The following is a 21,012-nucleotide window of genomic DNA, read 5'->3' as shown; positions in this document are numbered from 1 at the left end:
ACAACTTCCATAGATGTGTGGTGGAGAGTATATTGACTGGCTGCATCACAAACTGCTCTGGAAGCACCAATGCCCTTGAATGGAAAATCCGGCAAAAAGTAGTGGTTTCTGCCCAGTCCATCAGGGGTAAAGCGCTCCCCACCATTGAGCACATCTACATGGAACATTGTCACAGGAAAGCACCATCCATCATCAGGGACTCCTACCACCAAAGTCAGGCCCTCTTCTTGCTGCTGCCAACAAGAAGGTGGTACAGGAGCCTCAGGACTCACCCTAGCAGGTTCAAGAGCAGTTGTTGTCCCTCAACCATCAGGCTCTTGAACCACAGGGGAGAACTTCACTTGCCTCATTACTGCACTGTTGGACCTGCTTTCAAGGGCTCTTTATCTCATGTTCTTGATGTTTTTTGCTCATTTATTTGTTATTATTACTTTTTTTTCTTTTTGTAGTTGCACGGTTTGTTGTCTTCTGCACACTGGGTGTCCACCTTGTTGGTATGGTCTTTCATTGACTCTTTTATTGAGATACAGCGCGGCGTAGGGGCCTTCCAGCCCTTCGAGCTGCCCCACCCAGCAACCCCCAGTTTAATCACGGGACAACTTACAATGACCAAGTACCCTACCAACCAGTACATATTTGGACTGTGGGAGGAAACAGGAGCGTCCGGAGGAAACCCTCGCGGTCACGGGGTGAATGTAGAAAGTCCTTACAAACGACGGCAGGAATTCAATTATGGTTATTGAATTTACTGAGGATGCCTGCACGAAAATGAATCTCAGGTTTGTATATGTTGACATGTATGTACGATGGTAATAAATTTACTTTGAACATGAGCTTTGAGTGGGTATTGAGCTGATAGGCCGAGGTAAATCCCATGGTAAGATTTGAAGAACAAAGTCTTCATGCATACGTATGGTGAAATGAAAACAAACACTGAGAAGATAAAATCCAATTATATTTATTTTTTTTAAAGCTTGTAGTACAGGACTGCAAGGATTTAAACCAGAACTGAACTGTGTTTACATACAACACATACGTTTACCATGCTACAGCAATGTTCACACATCTCAGTATAAAATAACCCAAGTTCAAAAAATAAGGTCACAAACATGATACACTTCCATACCATATGAATAAATCGAGTGACAAAAATGCTTGCAGTGCAACAGAAGTAATATATCTTAAACTGATAATCTCGATTACTGAAGCAGTTCTCAGAAGCTCGGACAGATGCAAGCAGACTGTCCAATTTGCACTTGTGCTCCTTTTCTAGATTATCAAAGACTGTAATTAAAATATTGGTGTTATCCCGACTTTCTCATCTGTTCCCCACTGCATTTCCATTTTACAAATCCTGTGTTGTACCTTCAGTGCAGTTTCTCAACACTGCCAAGCGGAGAAATTTTTCTTTCGTGGCTGGAGCTAGATGTGAGTATTGGCTACCGGTTGCTGTTCCATTGAAACCGGAAGCATGGAGGTGAATACAATCGGCAGCCAACACTTGTACATCCCAAAGACCAATTTCTGCACCCAATGATTTTTGCCCCTATCCTAACAGCTGAGATAAATATCGCACCCCCCCCCCCGCCAGAAGAAGAGGGGATGACCAGCAATAGTGACTGTACAGACTTCTTCTGGATCAGTTCGAGATCCATCGGCCAAAGTCCACCACAAAGGAGCTCACACCCACTTTTGAAGGGGTGATCTGCCTCAGGTGATAGCACTGCCTTGGCAGCTTAAACTCCGAATGTTTGATTCAAAGATCCTCCTCACTGCCCATATCCAAGTATACAATGCAGAAGCATCAGCGGAGTTCAGTAAGAGATACTAAAAGGTAAGTTGATTAACACAAATTTACAATAATAATTGAGACTAGTTAACTATGAAGTCTAAAAGTGCAATTCACTCAACTCACATTAAGATTCCAAACTTCTTTAAAAAATATCAGACACAGTGCCAATTCTGTAAGGAAAGAGCCTCCCATGTACGAAAGAAGTCAAAAAAATTCAGATTATATTAGAGAGGTGAGGACAGTTTCCTTAATCCCATTTGCTTCTGGCCGCTCAGCATTTTCTGTCCTTTCACCTCTTGGTGCGAGGAACAGAGTCCAGGAAAAGACCCAGGTTTGAAGTCTCCCCCCGACACCCCACACTCCTCAGTTTCTTTCCCAACACTGGCCAGAGTAAACATGAAGTGATTACTTCCCTCGATTGCAAATCCTCACTAACACAAGGTCTGCCCTAACACTCACAACCCCACCCACCCAAAACCCCACACACCTCCAGAAACACATGCAATAAAGGCAAGGGAATGGGAGTGTCGAGCCAAGGTTGGGGTGATGGGATATTGACTCCAAGGCCTCATCTTGCCTTCAAACAACTTTAATCAAAGCCTGACTTCCATTGCATTGCCTGTTCCAGGCATATTTCACTTACAGAGGTCCCAAGAACAAAGCACACAGTTAACTGGGCACAATGCATAAAACAAGCTCATCGACTTTCTCTGTCCAATTCTACATTGTTTTCTGTTCCTCTCTTTTTCATTTAGCGACCTTCCTGTAGCTGCTTCTCAAGGGAGGTGGGGGGGGGGGGAGGGATACAAGGTGGGTAAGTAGATCTTGCAAATCCAGTGCCCAAACTTTGTACTTCTACTAAGTCTGGGTGTTGGACAATTGCATAAACAAAGAAAGAGCAGCTACAATATGGGACGCGGAGCTTTCAGTAAAGCTCCATACATTAGGCCCTGCCTTCAGTGAAGGGTACAAGTTACACTCAGCAGGCCCAACCTCCCTGCTTGTAGTTAAAATGAATGATTACCATTCACTGCTAATTCATTTTATATCAACCGCTTTCTCCCACCCTCCCCTCCACCCCCACTGATTTTTTTGTCCAATTCCCTTAAGAAGGCTATCTTGGTCAAGTCGGATTGGAACGGACTATTTAGAACAGTGTACCATGCTTTATTTTGTATCGAGGGTATCTTCATAAGGACTTTGACTCACAATGCATCACAACAAAGATAGACTCTGACCCATGATGCATCACAACAAAGATAGACTCTGACCCATGATGCATCACAACAAAGGTGCAAATCCAATTACCTTACCACTTCCAAACTGTGTCATCCATCCTGTTCCTCCATGAATTTTCCCAATCTATTGCGGTTTTTCCCTCTCTATCGTTCCAGGTTCTTACTTAAGAGCCGATGAAAATTCCAACTTTTTTTAAAAATAGTATAACAATTCGAGTATTCAATGTGATAAAAATCCAAAATCCAAGTTTCCTTACAATAATAATTAAAAAAAAGTTTTCTTAAAAAATGATTTAAGTTGTCACTTGATAAAAATGTGGTAGCTTTTTTTTTTGCAAAAGTCTTTTTACAGCATATAGCATTATGACAACAAACTATAAGGGTATACCATTACATTTAGCTACATTGTAATATCAAAGCTTTGAAAATTGAGATGCCAAAAGGGTAATGGTGAAATTAAGGGATACAGCATGCTTACATCATGTTGCCCTGTCCACTCTTTTTACAGAGGTGTTAAAGGCTGCTTTACAGTAAATGCTTTTTAACACCCCCACTAAATATAATAGGCAAAGGCAGGATGTGTGATTGTGAGAAACCTATTAACAGTGGTGTCTAGGTCATGAGAAATAAGTAACAGCAGATGACAGAGTAACATATAGCTGCCACATGAACAGCCAAATTTGCAGAGGTGCCTCATGTGCAAATGGCTACTATCGTCATGACGACCAAACCTGGACTCCAAATTTGCCCACCTTTTTGTACATTATTTTATATATTGAACAATACAAACAATTTTAAAGCTCTGTTCGTATTAAATAGATGAGAAGTGTTTGGTATCACTTCGACCTCCTGATAAAAAGGTCACCAAAACAATTTGTGTATGAATGCTCCTTCCCCCCCCCCCTCACCCCACCTTCCCCTTCTCCCACCCGACCTTTCTTTCAGTCTTGAACCAAAAAGACTTCTCCAGTTGCAAAACAAACGGTTAATCTCTTAGGTTCAATTTTTTTTCCTCCTTTAGTTACTAATAATATAATAATGTTATAATAAGGAAAAAAAGAATCATCCATTTGGCCATGCAAGACAGGACAAGCAGTGGAATCTTTGATCTTCTACTAGAGGTTAATCCCATGATTACTTGGAAGCTCAAAGATATTGAGATAGTTCTAGGATATAGTTCATATAAAATACTGCTAGCCGCCTTTAATTAAATGACAAGCATATACCACTTTGGGGTGAAGGAACGAACATAAAAGTTTTCAGGCAAACAAAAAGCACTACTTGAGACACTTTGCCTCTGATCCAAGCAGAAAGGGTAACTCCATCTCACTTCCCATTTTACTTCTCTTCCTTCTTTCCTCTTGCTTCCCGCAGTGATTACAACCAAGTGAGGAAAGTCTCCTTCGGATTGAGGCTGGACTCCACGTCAGGCAAGATATCCGACCCAAAGGGCTCCTGCAGGCTTGGCATCAGGTCCTCACCTTCCAAGGTCCCAAGATCCACGTTACTTGCAGGCAGAGAGTCCAGGAAGTCGGGGAAGCGGCTGGGCTGATTTGTGGTCATGGCAGTCTGCCCCATTTCTCCTGTGAGTAGAGCATATCAGGTTTACATGGAGCTCTGCTGACAGGCACATGCCTCGCACAAGCCCAAAGCCAACAAACCTTAGACTCTTGCTTAAAAAAAGCATTACTGACCTTTTTTATTTATTCTGTAACGTTGACCATGGAGCACTCTTAAACAATTTTATTTATTTCATAATACAAGCAATTCATTTCATATCAGACTCGGCTGGGAGTGGACTGCCCAGTTTGTATCTGAGTTCTATACATCAGAAGATCTCTGATATCTCCCAAAATACTGGAGCATCACTGGTAAGTTCAACTAACTAAATCTTCCACGAACTAATGTTTGATCATAAACGCAACAGAAGCTGAAACTCTTGAGCAACACATACAAAGTGCTGGCAGAATTCAGCAGGTCAGGCAGCATTTACGGAGGGGAGTAAAACAGCAACCGTCCTGAAGGGTCTCGGCCCAAGACTTTATCTGTTTACTACCCTCCGTAGGTGATGCCTGACCTGCTGAGTTCCTCCAGCATTTTGTGCTGATGTTTGATCATTTCCACTGTGTAGAAGGAATCAGGTCCAATGAAGACCAAAAATTTGTCGATGCAGGGAGTCTGAATTAAAACAGAAAACACCAGAGACATTCATCAGATCAGACACACACACACACACACACACACACACACAGTAACAGGTCAATGATCCCTGCTTCTCTCCCAGCAGATGCTGCCTGACCAGTTCAACCTTCTCAGCATGTCTGCTGTTTCGAGAATCTAGCCCTATCTATTTACCGTCCACGTCCAGAGTAGGATTCCAATTTACCCAATCCCTTTGCACCTACAATAAGGTCAGAGCATGCAAGAAAAAAAAACAAAAACAAAAAAAAATCAACTTATGTATGAAAAGAGAAAAAAAATTCTGAATGCTTCAGGGACTGGAATACATCTGAAATGTCAGCATTTTTCTTGGTTGAAGTAATCTTTCACATAACCTCTGCAATGGTTTCTACTTGTTCTTGAGGAAACGTGGACAACATCCCATGCACCATCAGTCTACAGGCCATGACACTCAAGGACTTGGGCTATATATTTATAGTAACTGCATGCTTTCTGCTATCGTAATTTTATGTGCTATACGTGCCTTGCTCTGTGTGTGACTGTTGGGCCTGTGTGGGCACCTTGGCACTGGAGGAACAGTGTTTCATCTGGCTGTATTCAAGTGCATGGCCGAATGACAAACTTAAACTTGAAGCAGGCATCTCAGCGCTACCTTCTCAAGGCCACGTAGGGATGGGCAGTAAACATTGGCCTTGGCAGCAATCCCATAACTGAATAAGTAAACAAAGGCCTTGATGGTCAGTCTCTTTTGTACGTCTGCTTGCGTTTTACAACCTTTCATCCCTCTCTTACTGGATGCAGCCTCAGTACTTTTTGTTTCAGATCCCCAACAGCTGGTGGATTGTACTTTCATTGCTGGCCAATTGAATTGTACGGAAACCCAACAACTACATTGAACTCCAAAGAGCCAAACTATTTTTCCATTTATTTTCGGAAATCTGGAAGGAATCTGGGGCTGTGCCACACAGAGGACATGAAAAGACAGATCAAAATGATACATCACTGAACAATTTTGTTTCCCAAAATTCAGGACTGGATAGAATTCCAATGGACTACACTGCTCGTCTTTACTCACACCGTATGGAATTCCGATGCACCAAACCATTTCCCTTTCAGTCGCATTAAATGGAATTGTAATACATTTCAACACAATGTATAAACTCCAAACCATTTTTGCTCACTAACATTGTAGAGAGGTCCAATAGACCAGCTTATTTGTTCTCATTGGAATGAAAATTCCTGATCCAGAGCACAACAACCTAACACAGTAACCAAGCAGAGTACATGCATTTCAAATGGAGATATCTAAAAATTGTTAGATTTCATTTGGAGTTAAATGTGCATTTTAATTGACTTTTTTGCTTTCATTTATAAATAGTGCAATTTGAAAATGTGTTACTTGTACCAAAAACAAATCTTCCATAAACTAGTTCCATAATTAAGGATAAGTACATTCGCCCAAATGAAATTTTCAAGAAGACTTGTCCCATGAATCTGAACTCACCTGTATCCATCTCCTCCACATGACCCAGGAAGTCTTCAGGTGTTCTTCCCAATCCTAAACCACTGTCTGCACTTGCCTGGCGTGAATGGTATGGTCCACTGTGTATGAAGACCAGAGCGAGTTGCAATACCGGCGATGGAAAAGAAAAGGGATGGTGGAGAGGAGGAGAAATGGAAGTTACTTATTAACAAGTCCAGTTTATTGTCCTTTAACTATATGCACGTGAATGTATAACATTTTCTGAAACCAATAGCAAAGGTCATTAGAGTCCGTCTCTTGCAAATTGAAATACAACTTGCCTGCTGAGGAAGGGGTCAGAGCCATTGTTTGTGATGGCGTGCATCTCCTGTGTCATAGCTGGTGTAGAGACAGCATTCTGGGCTGTAGGGATGTTTTCTGATTCAATGGGAATCTGACTGGGAATCTGATTATACAAGGCCTTCTCCTGAAAGAAACATAGAAGCTGTAACCAAGTGTCAACCCTGAAGAGACAAAATTAACTAGAAACAATTAGCTCCTAAATCTTGAGAATGTCTGACTCAGATAAGGACTGAAATCTCAAAAGGCACAAACAGAAAAGCACCTGCGCACGCGTGCGCGCACACACACGCACACAAACACATGCGCGTGTACACACACACAGCCACTAAGAATGTTGTAACCTTGCTCTTGTGCTGCCCCCGTAACCTTTGACACCCTAATGAAGAGTTTATCAATCTCCACTTTAAATATCCTCAATGACTTGGCCTTCACAGCCATTTGTGGCAATGAATTCTACAGATCCTCCACCCTCAAGCTAAAGACATTCCTCCTCATCTCTGTTCTCAAGGGATGCCCGTCTATTGTGAGACTGTGCCCTCTGGTCTTAGACTCAGCCACTGATGGAAACATCCTCTGCACATCCACGCTATCTAGGCCTTTCAATATTTGATAGGTTTCAATCAGGTCCACCTTATTCTTCTAAACTCCAGCAGGTACAGGCCTGGATGCAGCAGAAAAGCTCAGTTGGGCTGAATGGTTTGATCCTGTGCTCTTTGTTCAATGTGGTATATAATATCCACCACTCCCTGCCTGACATTAACAACAGCATGTTGAGTTAGAGCTTGTAAAGACTCAGAAGGTGGTCAATTCACTCATCGGGTGCATTCTGGTTCTCAGGGGACCTGCTCCCATTGCCCTTCCCCTGTTGTTCCCCTGTACCCTAGCAATGGTAACTGCTTTGCACATGACCACAGGAAACTGCAAAGAATAACGGACACACACAAAATGCTGGAGGAACTCAGTAGGTCAGGCAGCACCTGCGGAAATGAATAAACAGTTGACGTTTCGGGCCAAGACCCTTCTTTAGGACTGGAAAGGAAGGGGGAAGATGACAGAATAAAAAGGTTGGGGGGAAGGGAAGGAGGATAGCTGGAAGGTGATAGGTGAAGCCAAGTGGGTAGGAAAAGTAAAGCGTTCCCTATGACATGGCTCCCTAATACAATACAAGGGACTCTTCCCTCACAATCTACCTCATTCTGAAAAGACAAGCTTCTCAATACGTACATCTTGGAACATGTGCCAATAATAAACCAACTCCAATTCTAACAATTTCCTAATAATTACAGAGGCTAGTTAATTACAGAGGACGTGCCTTGTTTTCATTGCTACCATCAGGAAGGAGGTACAGAAGCCTGAAGACACACACTCAATGATTCAGGAACAAGTTCTTCCCCTCCGTCATCAGATTTCTGAATGGACATTGGACGCATGAACACTACCTCAATACTTGTCTATTTGTACTTTTGCACTAAATATTTAATTTAACTATTTTATACATATATACTTACTGCAAGTCACGTTTTTTCTACTATTATGTATTGCATTGCACTGCTGCCACAGAGAACAAATTTCATGACATATGCCGGTGATATTAAACCTGATTCTGATTCGGAACCACACAATGTGTCTTTGGGAGAAAATCGGATTACCTGTTGTTGTTGGGAACCCGCACTGCCACAGGGAATATGTACAAAGTCCACGTGGGCAGGAGCCAAGGTCCGGTTTGAACCCACCTCCCTGAGCCAGGAGGCTGCGGCATTACCTGCTGAGTCGTGGTGCCACCCTCACTCGCCCACACTTTGTACCAGTGCTCCTGAGGCAGAATCAACTCAGAGTTCTTCCCACAGTACCTCAACAATTCACTCACATCTAGCAAGGAGGCATCCCAGCATCTATACTTCATCAGGGGTTTAGGGAGATCTTGTGTGTCACCAAAGACTCTCGCAAACTTCTGCAGATGTTCCGCGTTGCATCACCATCTGGCGTAGAGGCGTCAATGCACAGGATCGGAAAAATCTGTGGAGGGTTATAAACTCATCCAGTTCCATCATGGACGCAAGCCTCCCCACAATCAAGGTCATCTTCAAAAGGCCATGACTCAAGAAGGCAGCATCCATCACTAAGGACCCTCACTATCTGGGACATGCCCTCTTCTCATTATTACCAACAGGGAGGAAGTGCAGGAGCCACCCACAACATTTTAGGAACAGCTTCCTCCCCTGCATCATCAGATTTCTGAACGGTCCATTACCCCATGAGTATTACCTCAATATTCCTCTTTAGCACATTTTTTCTAACTGGTAGTAATTTTTAAGTCTTGTACTGTACTACTGCTACAAAACAACACGTTTCACAATGTACATCAGTAATAATAAACCTGATTCTGATACAAGCAAGTAAACCAGCTGGCCTTAACAAACAATTCAGTATCTCCAGTTAGAAATTCCAGCCGTGTGACAATTAGCAGTGCGCCTCTGTCACTGTCTTCACTTTCTACACTATTCCGCGTCGGACAACTTCTCAAACATGCCTTCCATTCAATCGCTATTGCTGACTCACAGCTATGAGATACCCACGACTGTTTTGAGTAAGGACATTAATTACCTCACCGAAGGAACAGGCCTAGTGGACACAACTGGCCCTTATGATCCATTGGCAAAGTTTTCAGTTTGTTTTGGATCATATGCTAGTCACGTCCAACAATAATGTGCCGTAAAATTAGTCTCTACATTAATGACCCTTTTATCTTTCTCCAAGCCAGAAGAGCTTACTGAAGAAAATGGGATTTCTGTCAGGCTGCTGTTTATAGACTGTAGCTCAGTGTTCAACACCATCATACCCTCAGTACTAGTCAACAACCTCCAGTACCTGGGTCTCTGTACCTCCTCTGCAACTGGATCCTTGACTTCTTCATCGTGAGAGCACAGTCAGTGTGGATCAGAAATAACATCCCCTCCTCCCTGACAATCAACACTGGCATACACCGAGATGCATTCTTAGCCCACTGCTCTTAGTCTACAATCACGACTGTGTGGCTTAGCACAGCTCAAACATCGTCTATAAATCTATAAACGTCAGTAAGACCAAGGAGTTGAATGTGGACTTCAGGAAGGAGAAGCTGAGGGAACACAAATCAGTCCTTATTGAGGGAAGGCTGGGGCGGGGTTCTGAGTTGGATGATCAGCCATGATCATAATAAATGGCGGTGCAGGCTCGAAGGGCCGAATGGCCTACTCCTGCACCTATTTTCTATGTTTCTATGTTTCTATGAATCAGCAGTGGAAAGGGTAAACAGTTTCAAGTCCCTGGGTGTCAACATCTCTGAGGATCTATCCTGGGCCCAACATATTGATGCAATTACAAAGAAGGCACGACAGCGGCTATATTTCATTAGGAGTTTGAGGAGAATTAGTTTGTCACCAAAGACACTCACAAACTTCTACAGATGTGGAATACATTCTAACTGGTTGCATCGCTGTTTGGTATGGACAGGCTACCACACAGAATCAGAAAAGGCTGCAGAAAGTTGTAAGCTCAGCCAGCTGCATCATGGGCACCAGGTAATGTTGTAGCTCTATAAAACTCTGGTTAGACCACACTTGGAATATTGTGTTCAGTTATGGGTGCCTCATTATAGGAAGGAGGTGGAAGCTTTAGAGAGGATGCAAAGGAGACCTACCAGGATATTGCCTGGATTGGAGAGCATGTCTTATAAAGAGAGGTTGAGTGAGCTAGGGATTTTCTCTTTGGAGTAGAAGATGTGAGGAGACTTGACAAAGGTGTATGAGATAAGAGGTAGAGATGAAGTGGATAGCCAGAGACTTTTCCCAGGAAATGGTTAATATAAGGGTAAGCACATAGAACACGCTGCTGTGGGGGGAGGCAGATACATCAGGGGTATTTAAATAACTTTTAGATAGGCACATTGATGACATAAAAATGGAAAGACTATATAGGAGGAAAGGGTTAGATTAATCTTAGGGTTGGTTGAAAGGTCATCACAACATCATGGGTCAAAAGTCCAGTATGGTGCTATAATGTTTAATGCTCTATGTTCTATGAAATTGAAGCGAAGCCCTGTTTGCCCTCTCAGTTGGTACGAAACATTACTTGGCCCTAATTTGCCGAAGAGGTGAGCACTTCCTTGTACTTCCAATCACTGAAACCTGGTATATTACCTGCACATCAAAACTTGCTTCTTTCAGTGAGAAGTTGCTAAGCACCAAATGGCCACCACAGTACCACATGACTCCACTTCAGATGCACTTCATTGTCTTTCAGGCACCCTGGGAGGTCTTGAAATGAATGTGACAAGGGCTACGTAAATGTAAGTCCTTTTTCTCGTGATCAGAACCGGCTAAGAATGAAATGGATATGTCTGTGGGAGGTGTGATCAGTCCTGTAATCTGAACTGTTCAGAAATGGGATTATGATGTGGGTGGATCTTTGCTTTGTGCACTGTTTTGAAACAGGGATCACACAGTCAGCACTCACACTACACAAGTTGCTTTCCTCTCTTAAAAACACAATACAACAGAAGCTGGTGGCTGAGGTGCTCCATGTTCCACTGGCAGGCAAAATTGAAACCCTTTCCATTGCAATCGGCACATCACCGATTTTAAGTATTTGGACTGGCTGAAATATTGACCATTACGGGTCGTAGAGTCATAGGACAGTAGACTCTAGAAACAGGCCCTTCAGCCCATCTAACATGTGCCGAACCATTTACGCTGCCTACTCCCATTGACCTGCACCAGCACCATAGCCCTCCACATCCAAGTACCCATCCAAACCTCTCTTAATCATTGAAATTTAGCTCGCATGCATCAATTGCACTGCGTGCTCTCACCGCCCTCTGAATGAAGAAGTTTACAAATTTCTTGCTTGGAAAGCAGTTTATACATTACACATGAAATACGCTGCCCGGCTTCTTGAACCTGCTCCTTTACTTCATAAGCATATAAAAGCACTAGAACATAGAACAGTGCAACTCAGGAAGAGGCCCTACGGCCCACAGTGTCTGTGCAGGACATGGTACCAAATTGAACTAAACCTCTTCTGTCTGCATATATGATCCACATCCCTCCATTACCTACACATTCAGTTGCCTATCCAAAAGCCCGGATCCGAAAAGCCGCTGTCGTATCTGTTTCCACCACTACCCCGGCAGCCTGTTTTCTATGTCAAAAAATTGTCCAGCACATCTCTGTTAAACATTCCCCCTCTCACTTTAAATACAAGCTCCCTAGCATTTGATATTACAGAAGAAGGTGGCTGGTCTTGTACCTCAAGCCTGCTTTCCCTCATCCCTGGCATTACAACTCCATCAGTGCCTAAAATATGGCAATCTACAATATACTGTGCCCCCTTGAGAACTTCACAATGGGTTCATCTGCAGATCGTCCAGACTCCGTACTATAGACTTCATCTTGCCTTTGTGTCGTTCCTGACGCTGGCCTTGTATACATCAATTGATGCTGAATCTATTCAGCCCATGTTGTATACGTAGACACAGATGCAAATTCACGGCAAAATAGCCAAGTGATTCATGGCGATTCCAAGTCGAAGCTGCTCTGCCTGAGTGTTCACAGTCCTCAGAGTAGAGAAGTTCAAAGCTTCACAACCTACACCACAGCTCAAAATGGCCAATATCTTAACTGAGATATATGGTTCCTATAAACAGCATTCACCACCCTTGGAAGTTTTCATATTTCATTGTTTTGCAACACTGAGTCACAGTGGACTTAATTTGGCTTTTTTTGACACTGATCAACAGAAAAAAACTCTTTAGTGTCAAAGTAAAAACGGATCTCTACAAAGTGATCTAAGTTAATTGCAAATACAAAGCACAAAATAATTGATCTCTCCCACAGAAGCTCTAGACAAGTTATGAATACAAAGGGAGCTGGACAACAGTGTGAGGTTGGCAAAGGGAGAGGGGAGTGTAATGTATATGCAAAGAATCACTGATCATTTCTGCCAAATAATTTCCCCTGTCAAATTATCAGAGAATGACACATTCAGTACCTCTGCCCAAAGCTGAGAGAGTGGCCTCAGAGGGAGGTGATGAGGCCACTCTAAGGTTGGAGGAGCAGCACCTCATGTTCTATTTTGGTAGCCTCCAACCTGATGACACGAACATCAATTTCTCTAGCCCCTGGTAATTTCTCATCCCTCTTCCTTCTCTCTTTTTGCATTCCCCATTCTGGCCCTCCTTTTACCTCTTCTCTTCTCCTCACCTGCCTATCATCTCCCTCTGATGCCCCTCCTCCTCTCCTTTTTCCCCATAGTTCACTCTCCTTGCCTATCAGATTCCTTCTAATTCAGCCCGTTATCTTTTCCATCTATCGCCTCCCAGCTGTTCACTTCACCCTCCCCTCCTCCACCCACCCGCCTTTTCCCCCTTAATGGGATTCACCTATCACCTTCTAGCTTGTACTCTGTCCCCTCCACTCACCTTCATATTCTGGCTTCTTCCCCTTCCTTTCCAGCCCCGATGAAGGGTCTCAGCCTAAAACCTCGACTCTTTATTCCTTTTTGTAGTCGCTGACTGACCTGCGGAGTTCCTCGAGCATTTTGTGTGTGTTACTCTGCTTAAAACCCCAGTGAATCTACACTCCCCCTGTTACTCCACTCCTGTGACGGAGGCCGAGGTAAACTCCTCCTGAAAAAACAGTCATACTCCTGACAGGATTTGTCTTGGAGATAATATGGCCGTGATCGATCACAGCAAGTGTGTGTTCTGTTTACTCTGATTGTCTCTGTCGTTCTTCCTCTGGTTCCCTGTTGAGTGAGAAGTGACAGGGATAAGGAGAGAAGAACCTCCACTGTCATTGTTGTCACGTAGCTGGCAAGCATCGAGCACATCGAGGACTGCGTACCAGGGCGTGGTAGCATACTGCTTTACAGTACCAGTGACCCGGGTTTAATTCCTGCCACTGCCTGTAAGGAGTTTGTACATTTTCCCCGTGACTGTGTTGATTTCCTCCGTGCTCCAGTTTCCTCCCACAGTCCAAAGATATAATAGATGGTTGATAGGTTAATTGGTCATTGTAAGTTGTCCCGTGATTTGGCTAGGATTAAGTTGGAGGATTGCTGGGCGGTGCAGCTCAAAGGGCTGGAAGGGCCTATTCTGTGCTGTATGTCAATAAGAAAAATGTAAATAAATAAATATCTCCACCAACACAGGTTCAATCCTGACATCAGGTGCTGCCAGTGTGCACAGCATGTTCTCCTTGTGATTTTGTGGTGTGTCTTTTTTCCGAGGAATTTTATTTCCTTCTGCATTCCAAAGACAAATTTGGCTGTGTACAGTACTGTGCAAACGTCTTAGGCTCATATATATAACTAGAGTGCCTAAGACATTCGCACAGTGCCGTATTTGACAACATTGGACAGAGAGCAAGTTTGTAAATCTGGTGGGAGCCAAGTATTTTAGGAATGGTGAGGGTGGAGCACCGTGGGAGGGGTATGGGACAGGTAGCAGAGAATGAGTGCCAGGAGTGGTGGGTGAGACGGGTGCAGACACACCCAGTCCTGAGACACCGGGCAAGGTCATTTAATTCCAGACAATCAGTTTATTGATCATTACAGAACATCTCTCTGGTGCTTTCCACTCCCTCCCCTCTCCCTTCCCCTTTTTTCAACTATGATTCAACTCTCCCTGCCCCCTTCCCATTCTCAGTCCACAACAGAGATTCGTATCTGAATCAGATTTATCATCACTCACATGTCATGAAATCTGTTTTTTTTTGGTGCCAACAGTAGAGTGCAATACATGCAATTATTACAGTACTATGCTAAAGTCTTGGGCTCCCTAACTATATATCTATGTACCTAAGGGTTTTGCACAGTACTGTAAACTTGTAATTCTCCCCTATGTTGTGGTGAGAGAAGAAAACGGGAAAAAGGGAGGGGACGTCGAGTGTACTGTGAGTATTGAGTACTAGAGTATTGTGTGCAGTTTTGGTCCCCTAATCTGAGGAAAGACATTCTTGCCATAGAGGGAGTACAAAGAGGGTTCACCAGATTGATTCCTGGGATGGCAGGACTTTCATATGATGAAAGACTGGATCAACTAGGCTTATATTCTCTGGAATTCAGAAGATTGAGGGGAGGATCTGATTGAAACGTATAAAATTCTAAAGGGATTGGATAGGCTAGATGCAGGAAGATTGTTCCCGATGTTGGGGAAGTCCAGAACGAGGGGTCACAGTTTGAGGATAAAGGGGAAGCCTTTTAGGACCGAGATGAGGAAAAACTACTTCACACAGAGAGTGGTGAATCTGTGGAATTCTCTGCCACAGGAAACAGTTGAGGTCAGTTCATTGGCTATATTTAAGAGGGAGTGAGATAAGGCCTTTGTGGCTAAAGGGATCAGGGGGTATGGAGGGAAGGCAGCTATAGGGTTCTGAGTTGGATGATCAGCCATGATTGTACTGAATGGCGGTGCAGGTTCAAAGGGCCGAATGGCCTACTCCTGTACCTATTTTCTATGTTTCTATGTACAGTGGGGAAATGGAGGGAACAAGAGAGAAAAAGACAAAACAAAGGGGGCAATAAGCTGGAAAGAATGCAGATGAGGTTTACAAAGATGATGCCAGGACGTACAGAGAGAGATTGAGCAGTCCAGGACTTTATTTATTAGAGGATAGGAGTACAGAGGGTGATCTTATCAAGGTATTTAAAATCATGAGGAGCATAGATAGGTGAATGCACACAGTCTTTTCTCAGCATTGAGGAACCTAGGACCAGAGGACATAGGTTTGAGATGATGGGGGAGAGACATTACGGGAATTTGAGGGGCCACCTTTATACCTACAGTGTTAAGACCATAAGGCATAGGAGCAGAATTAGGCCATTCAGCCCATCGAGTCTGCTTTGCCATTCCATCATGGTTGATTTATTAACCCTCACTACAGGAAACATCCTCTCCACATCCCTGCACAAGGACTCCCAAATCCCCTTTCACCTCTAATTTTTGAATTTTCGTCCCATTTAGAAAATAGTCTACACTTTCATTCCCTCTACCAAAGCATTTGACCATACACTTCCCTACATTAGATTCCATCTGCCACTTCTTTGCCCATTCTCCCAATCTGTCTAAGTTCTTCCACAGACTCCCTGCTTCCTCAACACTACCTGCCCCTCCACCTATCTCTGTACTGTCTGCACACGGCCACAAAGCCATCAATTCCATCAACCAAATAATTGAAATATGTGAAGAGGTCCGAATACAGACCCCTGCAGAACACCACTAGTCACCAGCAGACAACCAAAACAGGCCCCCTTTGTTCCTACTCTTTCCCTCCAGCCAGTCCACTAATCTTCTATTCATGCTAGTATTTTTTTCCTGTAATACCATGGGCTATTATCTTGGTTAGCAGCCTCATGTGCGGCACCTTGTCGAAGGCCTTCTCAAAATCCAAGTGAACAGTGTCCAATGATTCTCTTCTGTCTATCCTGCATAAGACATAGGAGCCGAATTACACCATTTATTATCCTTCAACACACACTAAATGCTAGAGGATCTCAGCAGGCCAGGCAGCAACTATGGAAAAAAAGTACAGTTGACGTTTCGGGCCGAAACCCTTCAGCAGGACTTCCAGGAATGCCTACTTGAAAAAGTTTAAATCTCCCCTTCGATGGGAGTTCAGTGAAACACTCTCTCTTTCTGCTCCCCCAATGTGATCCCTGCTCCTCTCCAACTCTTGTACTTTTTCCCCATTTTGACTGTGTTGCTCAGATTTCCTGCATCTGCAGATTTTCCCTTGTTTGTGGTTATTATTCCTCAACCCCATTCCCTTGCCTTCTTCCTGTAACCTTTGACACCTTTACTAATCAAGAAACTATCAATATCCACTTGAAATATACCCTGTGGCTTGGCCTTGACAGCCAGCTATGGCAATGAATTCCACAGCTTCATCCCCCTCCGGCTAAGGATGGTCCTCCTCACTTGACGATAATAAACCGATACCAATATCCCTGCACACCCCGATCTCTCTGAAGGCAGCACAGCTCATCAGCATCCCCAGAATAAGTGGCTGTCACTGGAGTGGCCCGACCAGCAGCAGGAATAGCTACCTGTCTCATGAGCTCTTGCTGCAGGTGTTTGATCCTCTCCTTCTCCATCTGGATCTGCTGGAGCCGCATCTTCTGCTGGTGTTTCTGCTGCACCGTCATGGCGCTGGAGAGGCTCATCATGGCCATCCGAGGGTTCTGGGAGGGCATACCGGTAGGAGTCACAGTGGTGTTTGGAGTCATCTGCTGTTGGCTCATCACTGGGGAGAGAGGGAAGTGGTTAAATCCGACGGTAATAATCAGCTGCAGTAAAAATATTATTTTCAGTTCCCAAATGCTCATAACCTTGGACCATGCCATGGGAATGACAGAATATGGACCCCTTCTCCTCAATGCTCCACACTCTGCTCCAAGCAAATTCTCAGAATTAATCTATTCAAAGTTCCAAGTTCAGAATAAATTCATTATCACAGTACTTATGTTACCATATACTACCTTGACATTCATATTCTTGCAATACACCTCAAAGTTGCTGGTGAACGCAGCAGGCCAGGCAGCATCTCTAGGAAGAGGTACAGTCGACGTTTTGGGCCGAGACCCTTTGTCAGAACTAACGTTAGTCCTGTTAGTCCTGACGAAGGGTCTCGGCCCGAAACGTCGACTGTACCTCTTCCTAGAGATGCTGCCTGGCCTGCTGCGTTCACCAGCAGCTTTGATGTGTGTTGCTTGAATTTCCAGCATCTGCAGAATTCCTCGTGTTTACATTCATATTCTTACTGGCAATTACAGGAAAAAGAAAAAAAAACAACAGAATTTATGAAAAACTATACATAAACAAAGTGACGAACAAATTATCTAAGTTTTAAAAAATACTGAAGTCCCGAGTTGTAAAGAGTCCTCGAACGTGAGTCTGTATGTCACAGAATCAATTCAGAGTTGCGGAGAGTGAATTCAGAAGTTGTAGGGTAATAACTGTCCCTGAACCTGGTGGTGCTCCTGTATCTCCCGCCCAATGGTGGTAGCAAGACAACAGCATGGCCTGGATGGTGGGGGCTCTTGATGATGGACACTGTTTTTTGTGGCAGCATCCCTTGCAAATGTGATTTTTGGTGGGGAGGGTTTTGCCTGTGATGGACTGGGCTGTATCTGCCATTTTCTATTGCATTTTCGGTTGCTGGGCATTGGCGTTTCCATACCAGGCAGTGATGCAACCAGTTAAGATACTCTCCACTATGCATATATAGAAGTTTTTAATAACGTGCCAAACTTACACAAATTTCTAAGAAAGTAGTGGTGCTGCTTTGACACTTATGGGTTGGTCCCAGGACAGATCCTCTGATATGTTGTCTGAGCTCAGATCACCCTGAGAAAAATAGCAGTTTAATTTGCCTGACACATTTTCACATTTCCCAGGAGCACTTCATAGAAACAAATTCAATGTACACAGTACACTACAGACCATTCAGCCCATCAGATCCAGGCAGTGCTTGTGTGCGCTTCCTCCCTCCTGCCATCTGGGCTGCCTAATTCCCTTCTCTGCGCATGTCTATCAAGTTCTCTAAAGAGCATCTGCATGTGTTAGGTGTAACTCCACATCTTCTAGGCAAAGGAGTTTCCTGTGAATTCCCTATGTGTTTATTCACAGAGACCTGATGTTTATTCTCATTCATCTGGTCTGATAATGGAACTGTAGAGAAACAGAGCATGAGAACACACCCTTTTGACCACCAAGTCCATGGTAAGCACCAAACAAGTCCAAGTTCAAGTTTATTGTCATCTGATTGTACATATACCCAACTAGACGAAACAACATTCCTCCGGACCACTATGTAACCACATCACACAAAGCATATAAAACAAAGTATTTCCACAAATAGTTTAATAAAATATAATTACAACTTCGTGCAGTGTATGGTACAAATAAACAGTAAACAGCTTGCTGTCCTTATAATGAGATCTTAGTGGTGGCAAGGTATTCATTTTTCTGCGGGGTGGGGAGGGCACTGCAAAATCGAAGCAAGCAGCGGAGAGTTGTAAAATTAGACAGCTCTGTCATGAGCACTAGCCTCTGTACAGTCCAGGTCATCTTCAAGGAGCAATGCCTCAAAAAGGATAAGGCCATTACCCAGGACACGCCCTCTTCTCATTGTTACCATCAGGAAGAAGGTACAGGAGCCTGAAGGCACACACTCAATGATTCAGGAACAGCTTCTTCCCCTCTGCCATCCAATTTCTGAATGGACATTGAACCCATGAACACTACCTCACTACTGTCCTATTTCTGGTTTCGCACTACTGATCTAATTTAAGTATTTTATATATAACGCATCTGTCCGAGGCCTCCGTCGGTCAGAGCTGACCACGGGTATAGCATCCTAGCTGTCTAGATACACAGGCCTGGGCAGTACGTTATGGAGAGCGAGCTGATGCAAGCTCCCCTTCTCCACACATCTGATAAGCCCAATGGAACAGCAAAGACCAATACAGTTTGCTACTAGCAGAGTCGCAGGAGTTGCCAGTCAACATTGAACTCAACGTAGGACTGCCTTAGGGACTCCAGCCCCAGATTTATCCCTCAGGGTTTACTCCTGAAGCCTTCCTCATGAGTGGGTAAGCTGTAAGGCAGCAAAAGATTGAGATCAGAGTTTTCCTTCTCCTAGTTGAGCCCCAACTGCCCAAAGTGGTTTTAAGGTGCCAGTAACCCGCCATTGCCCCTTCTCCTGTCAGTAGATACGGTTCCACCGGGCTTAGTAGCTAAGCCATGTGAAGGCCAGAAGTTGGACTTGGTTGTCAGAAGCTATTTGAGGCGCACACCAATGGGAGCATTTAATAGGCAGTGGGAGCTTATCCCCATTACCACCCCAGCTATAACAACCTTAAGGAACATATTATATACGTGTTTATTCTAATTCAGTTTTCTCTATATTATCATATACTGCATTGTACAGCGGCCACAAAGTTAACAAATTTCATGGCATACGTCAGTGATATTAAAACGGATTCCGATTCTGATTTTGTGATTTTCCGTGTGGAGCGATCTGTTAGGTTTTTTATGTGCGAGGGAGGGTGTTGGGGTTTGGGGTTTGCAAGATTTGTGTTTTTTTTGGGAGGGGGGTTGATGTTTTTCTTTGAAAGACTTCCATGGTTTTCTTTGTTCCGTGACTCTCTGGAGAAGATGAATCTCAGAGCTACGTACTTTGATATTAAATGAACCTTTGATTCTGACTCACTGGACTCACAGCCAGACTGGCACTCCTGGTCCTGATGCTCCTGGACCTCCTTCCTGATGGAAGTAGGTCAAAGAGATTGTGGGATGGGTGGTAGGGATCCTCAACAATGCTTCGGGCCTTCCGTATACAATGCTCCTGGTAAATGTCACAAACAAGGGTGTCACTCACTTGCACTAATCCTGTATCAATCCCACCCATTCCTCATTCTATCAACCTATCATGCAATCAAGTCTTTTTTTATTCATTCATTTACGGGATGTGGGTGTTGCCAGCTAAACCAGCATTTATTGCCTATCCCTAGTTGCCCTTGAGAAGGTGGTGATGAGTTGCCATCCTGAACCGCTGCACTCCCTGAGGTGTAGGTACACCCACTGTAGGGAGGGAATTCCATAATTTTGACCCAGCAACAATGAAGGAACAGCGATATGTTTCCAAGTTGGGTTGGTGAGTTGACTTGGAGGGCGATTTCCAAGTGGTGGTGTTCCCAGGTATCTGGTGTTCTCGTCCGTCCAGATGTAGTGGTCGTGGGTCTGGAAGATGCTGCCTTAGGAACTTCGGTATGTTGTTGCAGTGCATCTTTTAGATAGTACACTCTGCTGCAACTGTGCCTCTAGATGTACTTTATTGAATATTTTGTAATCTTAAAGGTCTCTGCTCATTCACATCTCAGTGTTCCTTTTCCTAGAGAAAGAAACCGGGAAGTCTGATCCTTCCTGAGCTGCAGGT

General features: G+C 43.9%; 1 protein-coding gene across 1 annotated transcript in view; it reads right to left on the bottom strand.

The window, feature by feature from the left end:
• Positions 1 to 948: 948 nt before the first annotated feature.
• The window catches only part of wwtr1 (WW domain containing transcription regulator 1), a 167,248-nt gene continuing 147,184 nt past the window's right edge, over positions 949 to 21,012 (bottom strand). Inside the window, exons 3-6 of the mRNA XM_063045370.1 lie at positions 17,120 to 17,316; positions 7,015 to 7,160; positions 6,716 to 6,813; positions 949 to 4,613 (exon numbers count right to left, since the gene is read on the bottom strand). Of these exons, the coding sequence (XP_062901440.1) occupies positions 4,408 to 4,613; positions 6,716 to 6,813; positions 7,015 to 7,160; positions 17,120 to 17,316 (647 nt within the window). The 3' untranslated portion in view covers positions 949 to 4,407. The remainder of the gene's footprint in view (positions 4,614 to 6,715; positions 6,814 to 7,014; positions 7,161 to 17,119; positions 17,317 to 21,012) is intronic.

The sequence above is a fragment of the Mobula hypostoma genome, chromosome 4, assembly GCF_963921235.1.
Source record: "Mobula hypostoma chromosome 4, sMobHyp1.1, whole genome shotgun sequence".
Taxonomy (NCBI): Eukaryota; Metazoa; Chordata; class Chondrichthyes; order Myliobatiformes; family Myliobatidae; genus Mobula; species Mobula hypostoma.
Note: the sequence above shows the minus strand (reverse complement) of the source record. Positions and strands in the feature narration are given on the sequence as shown.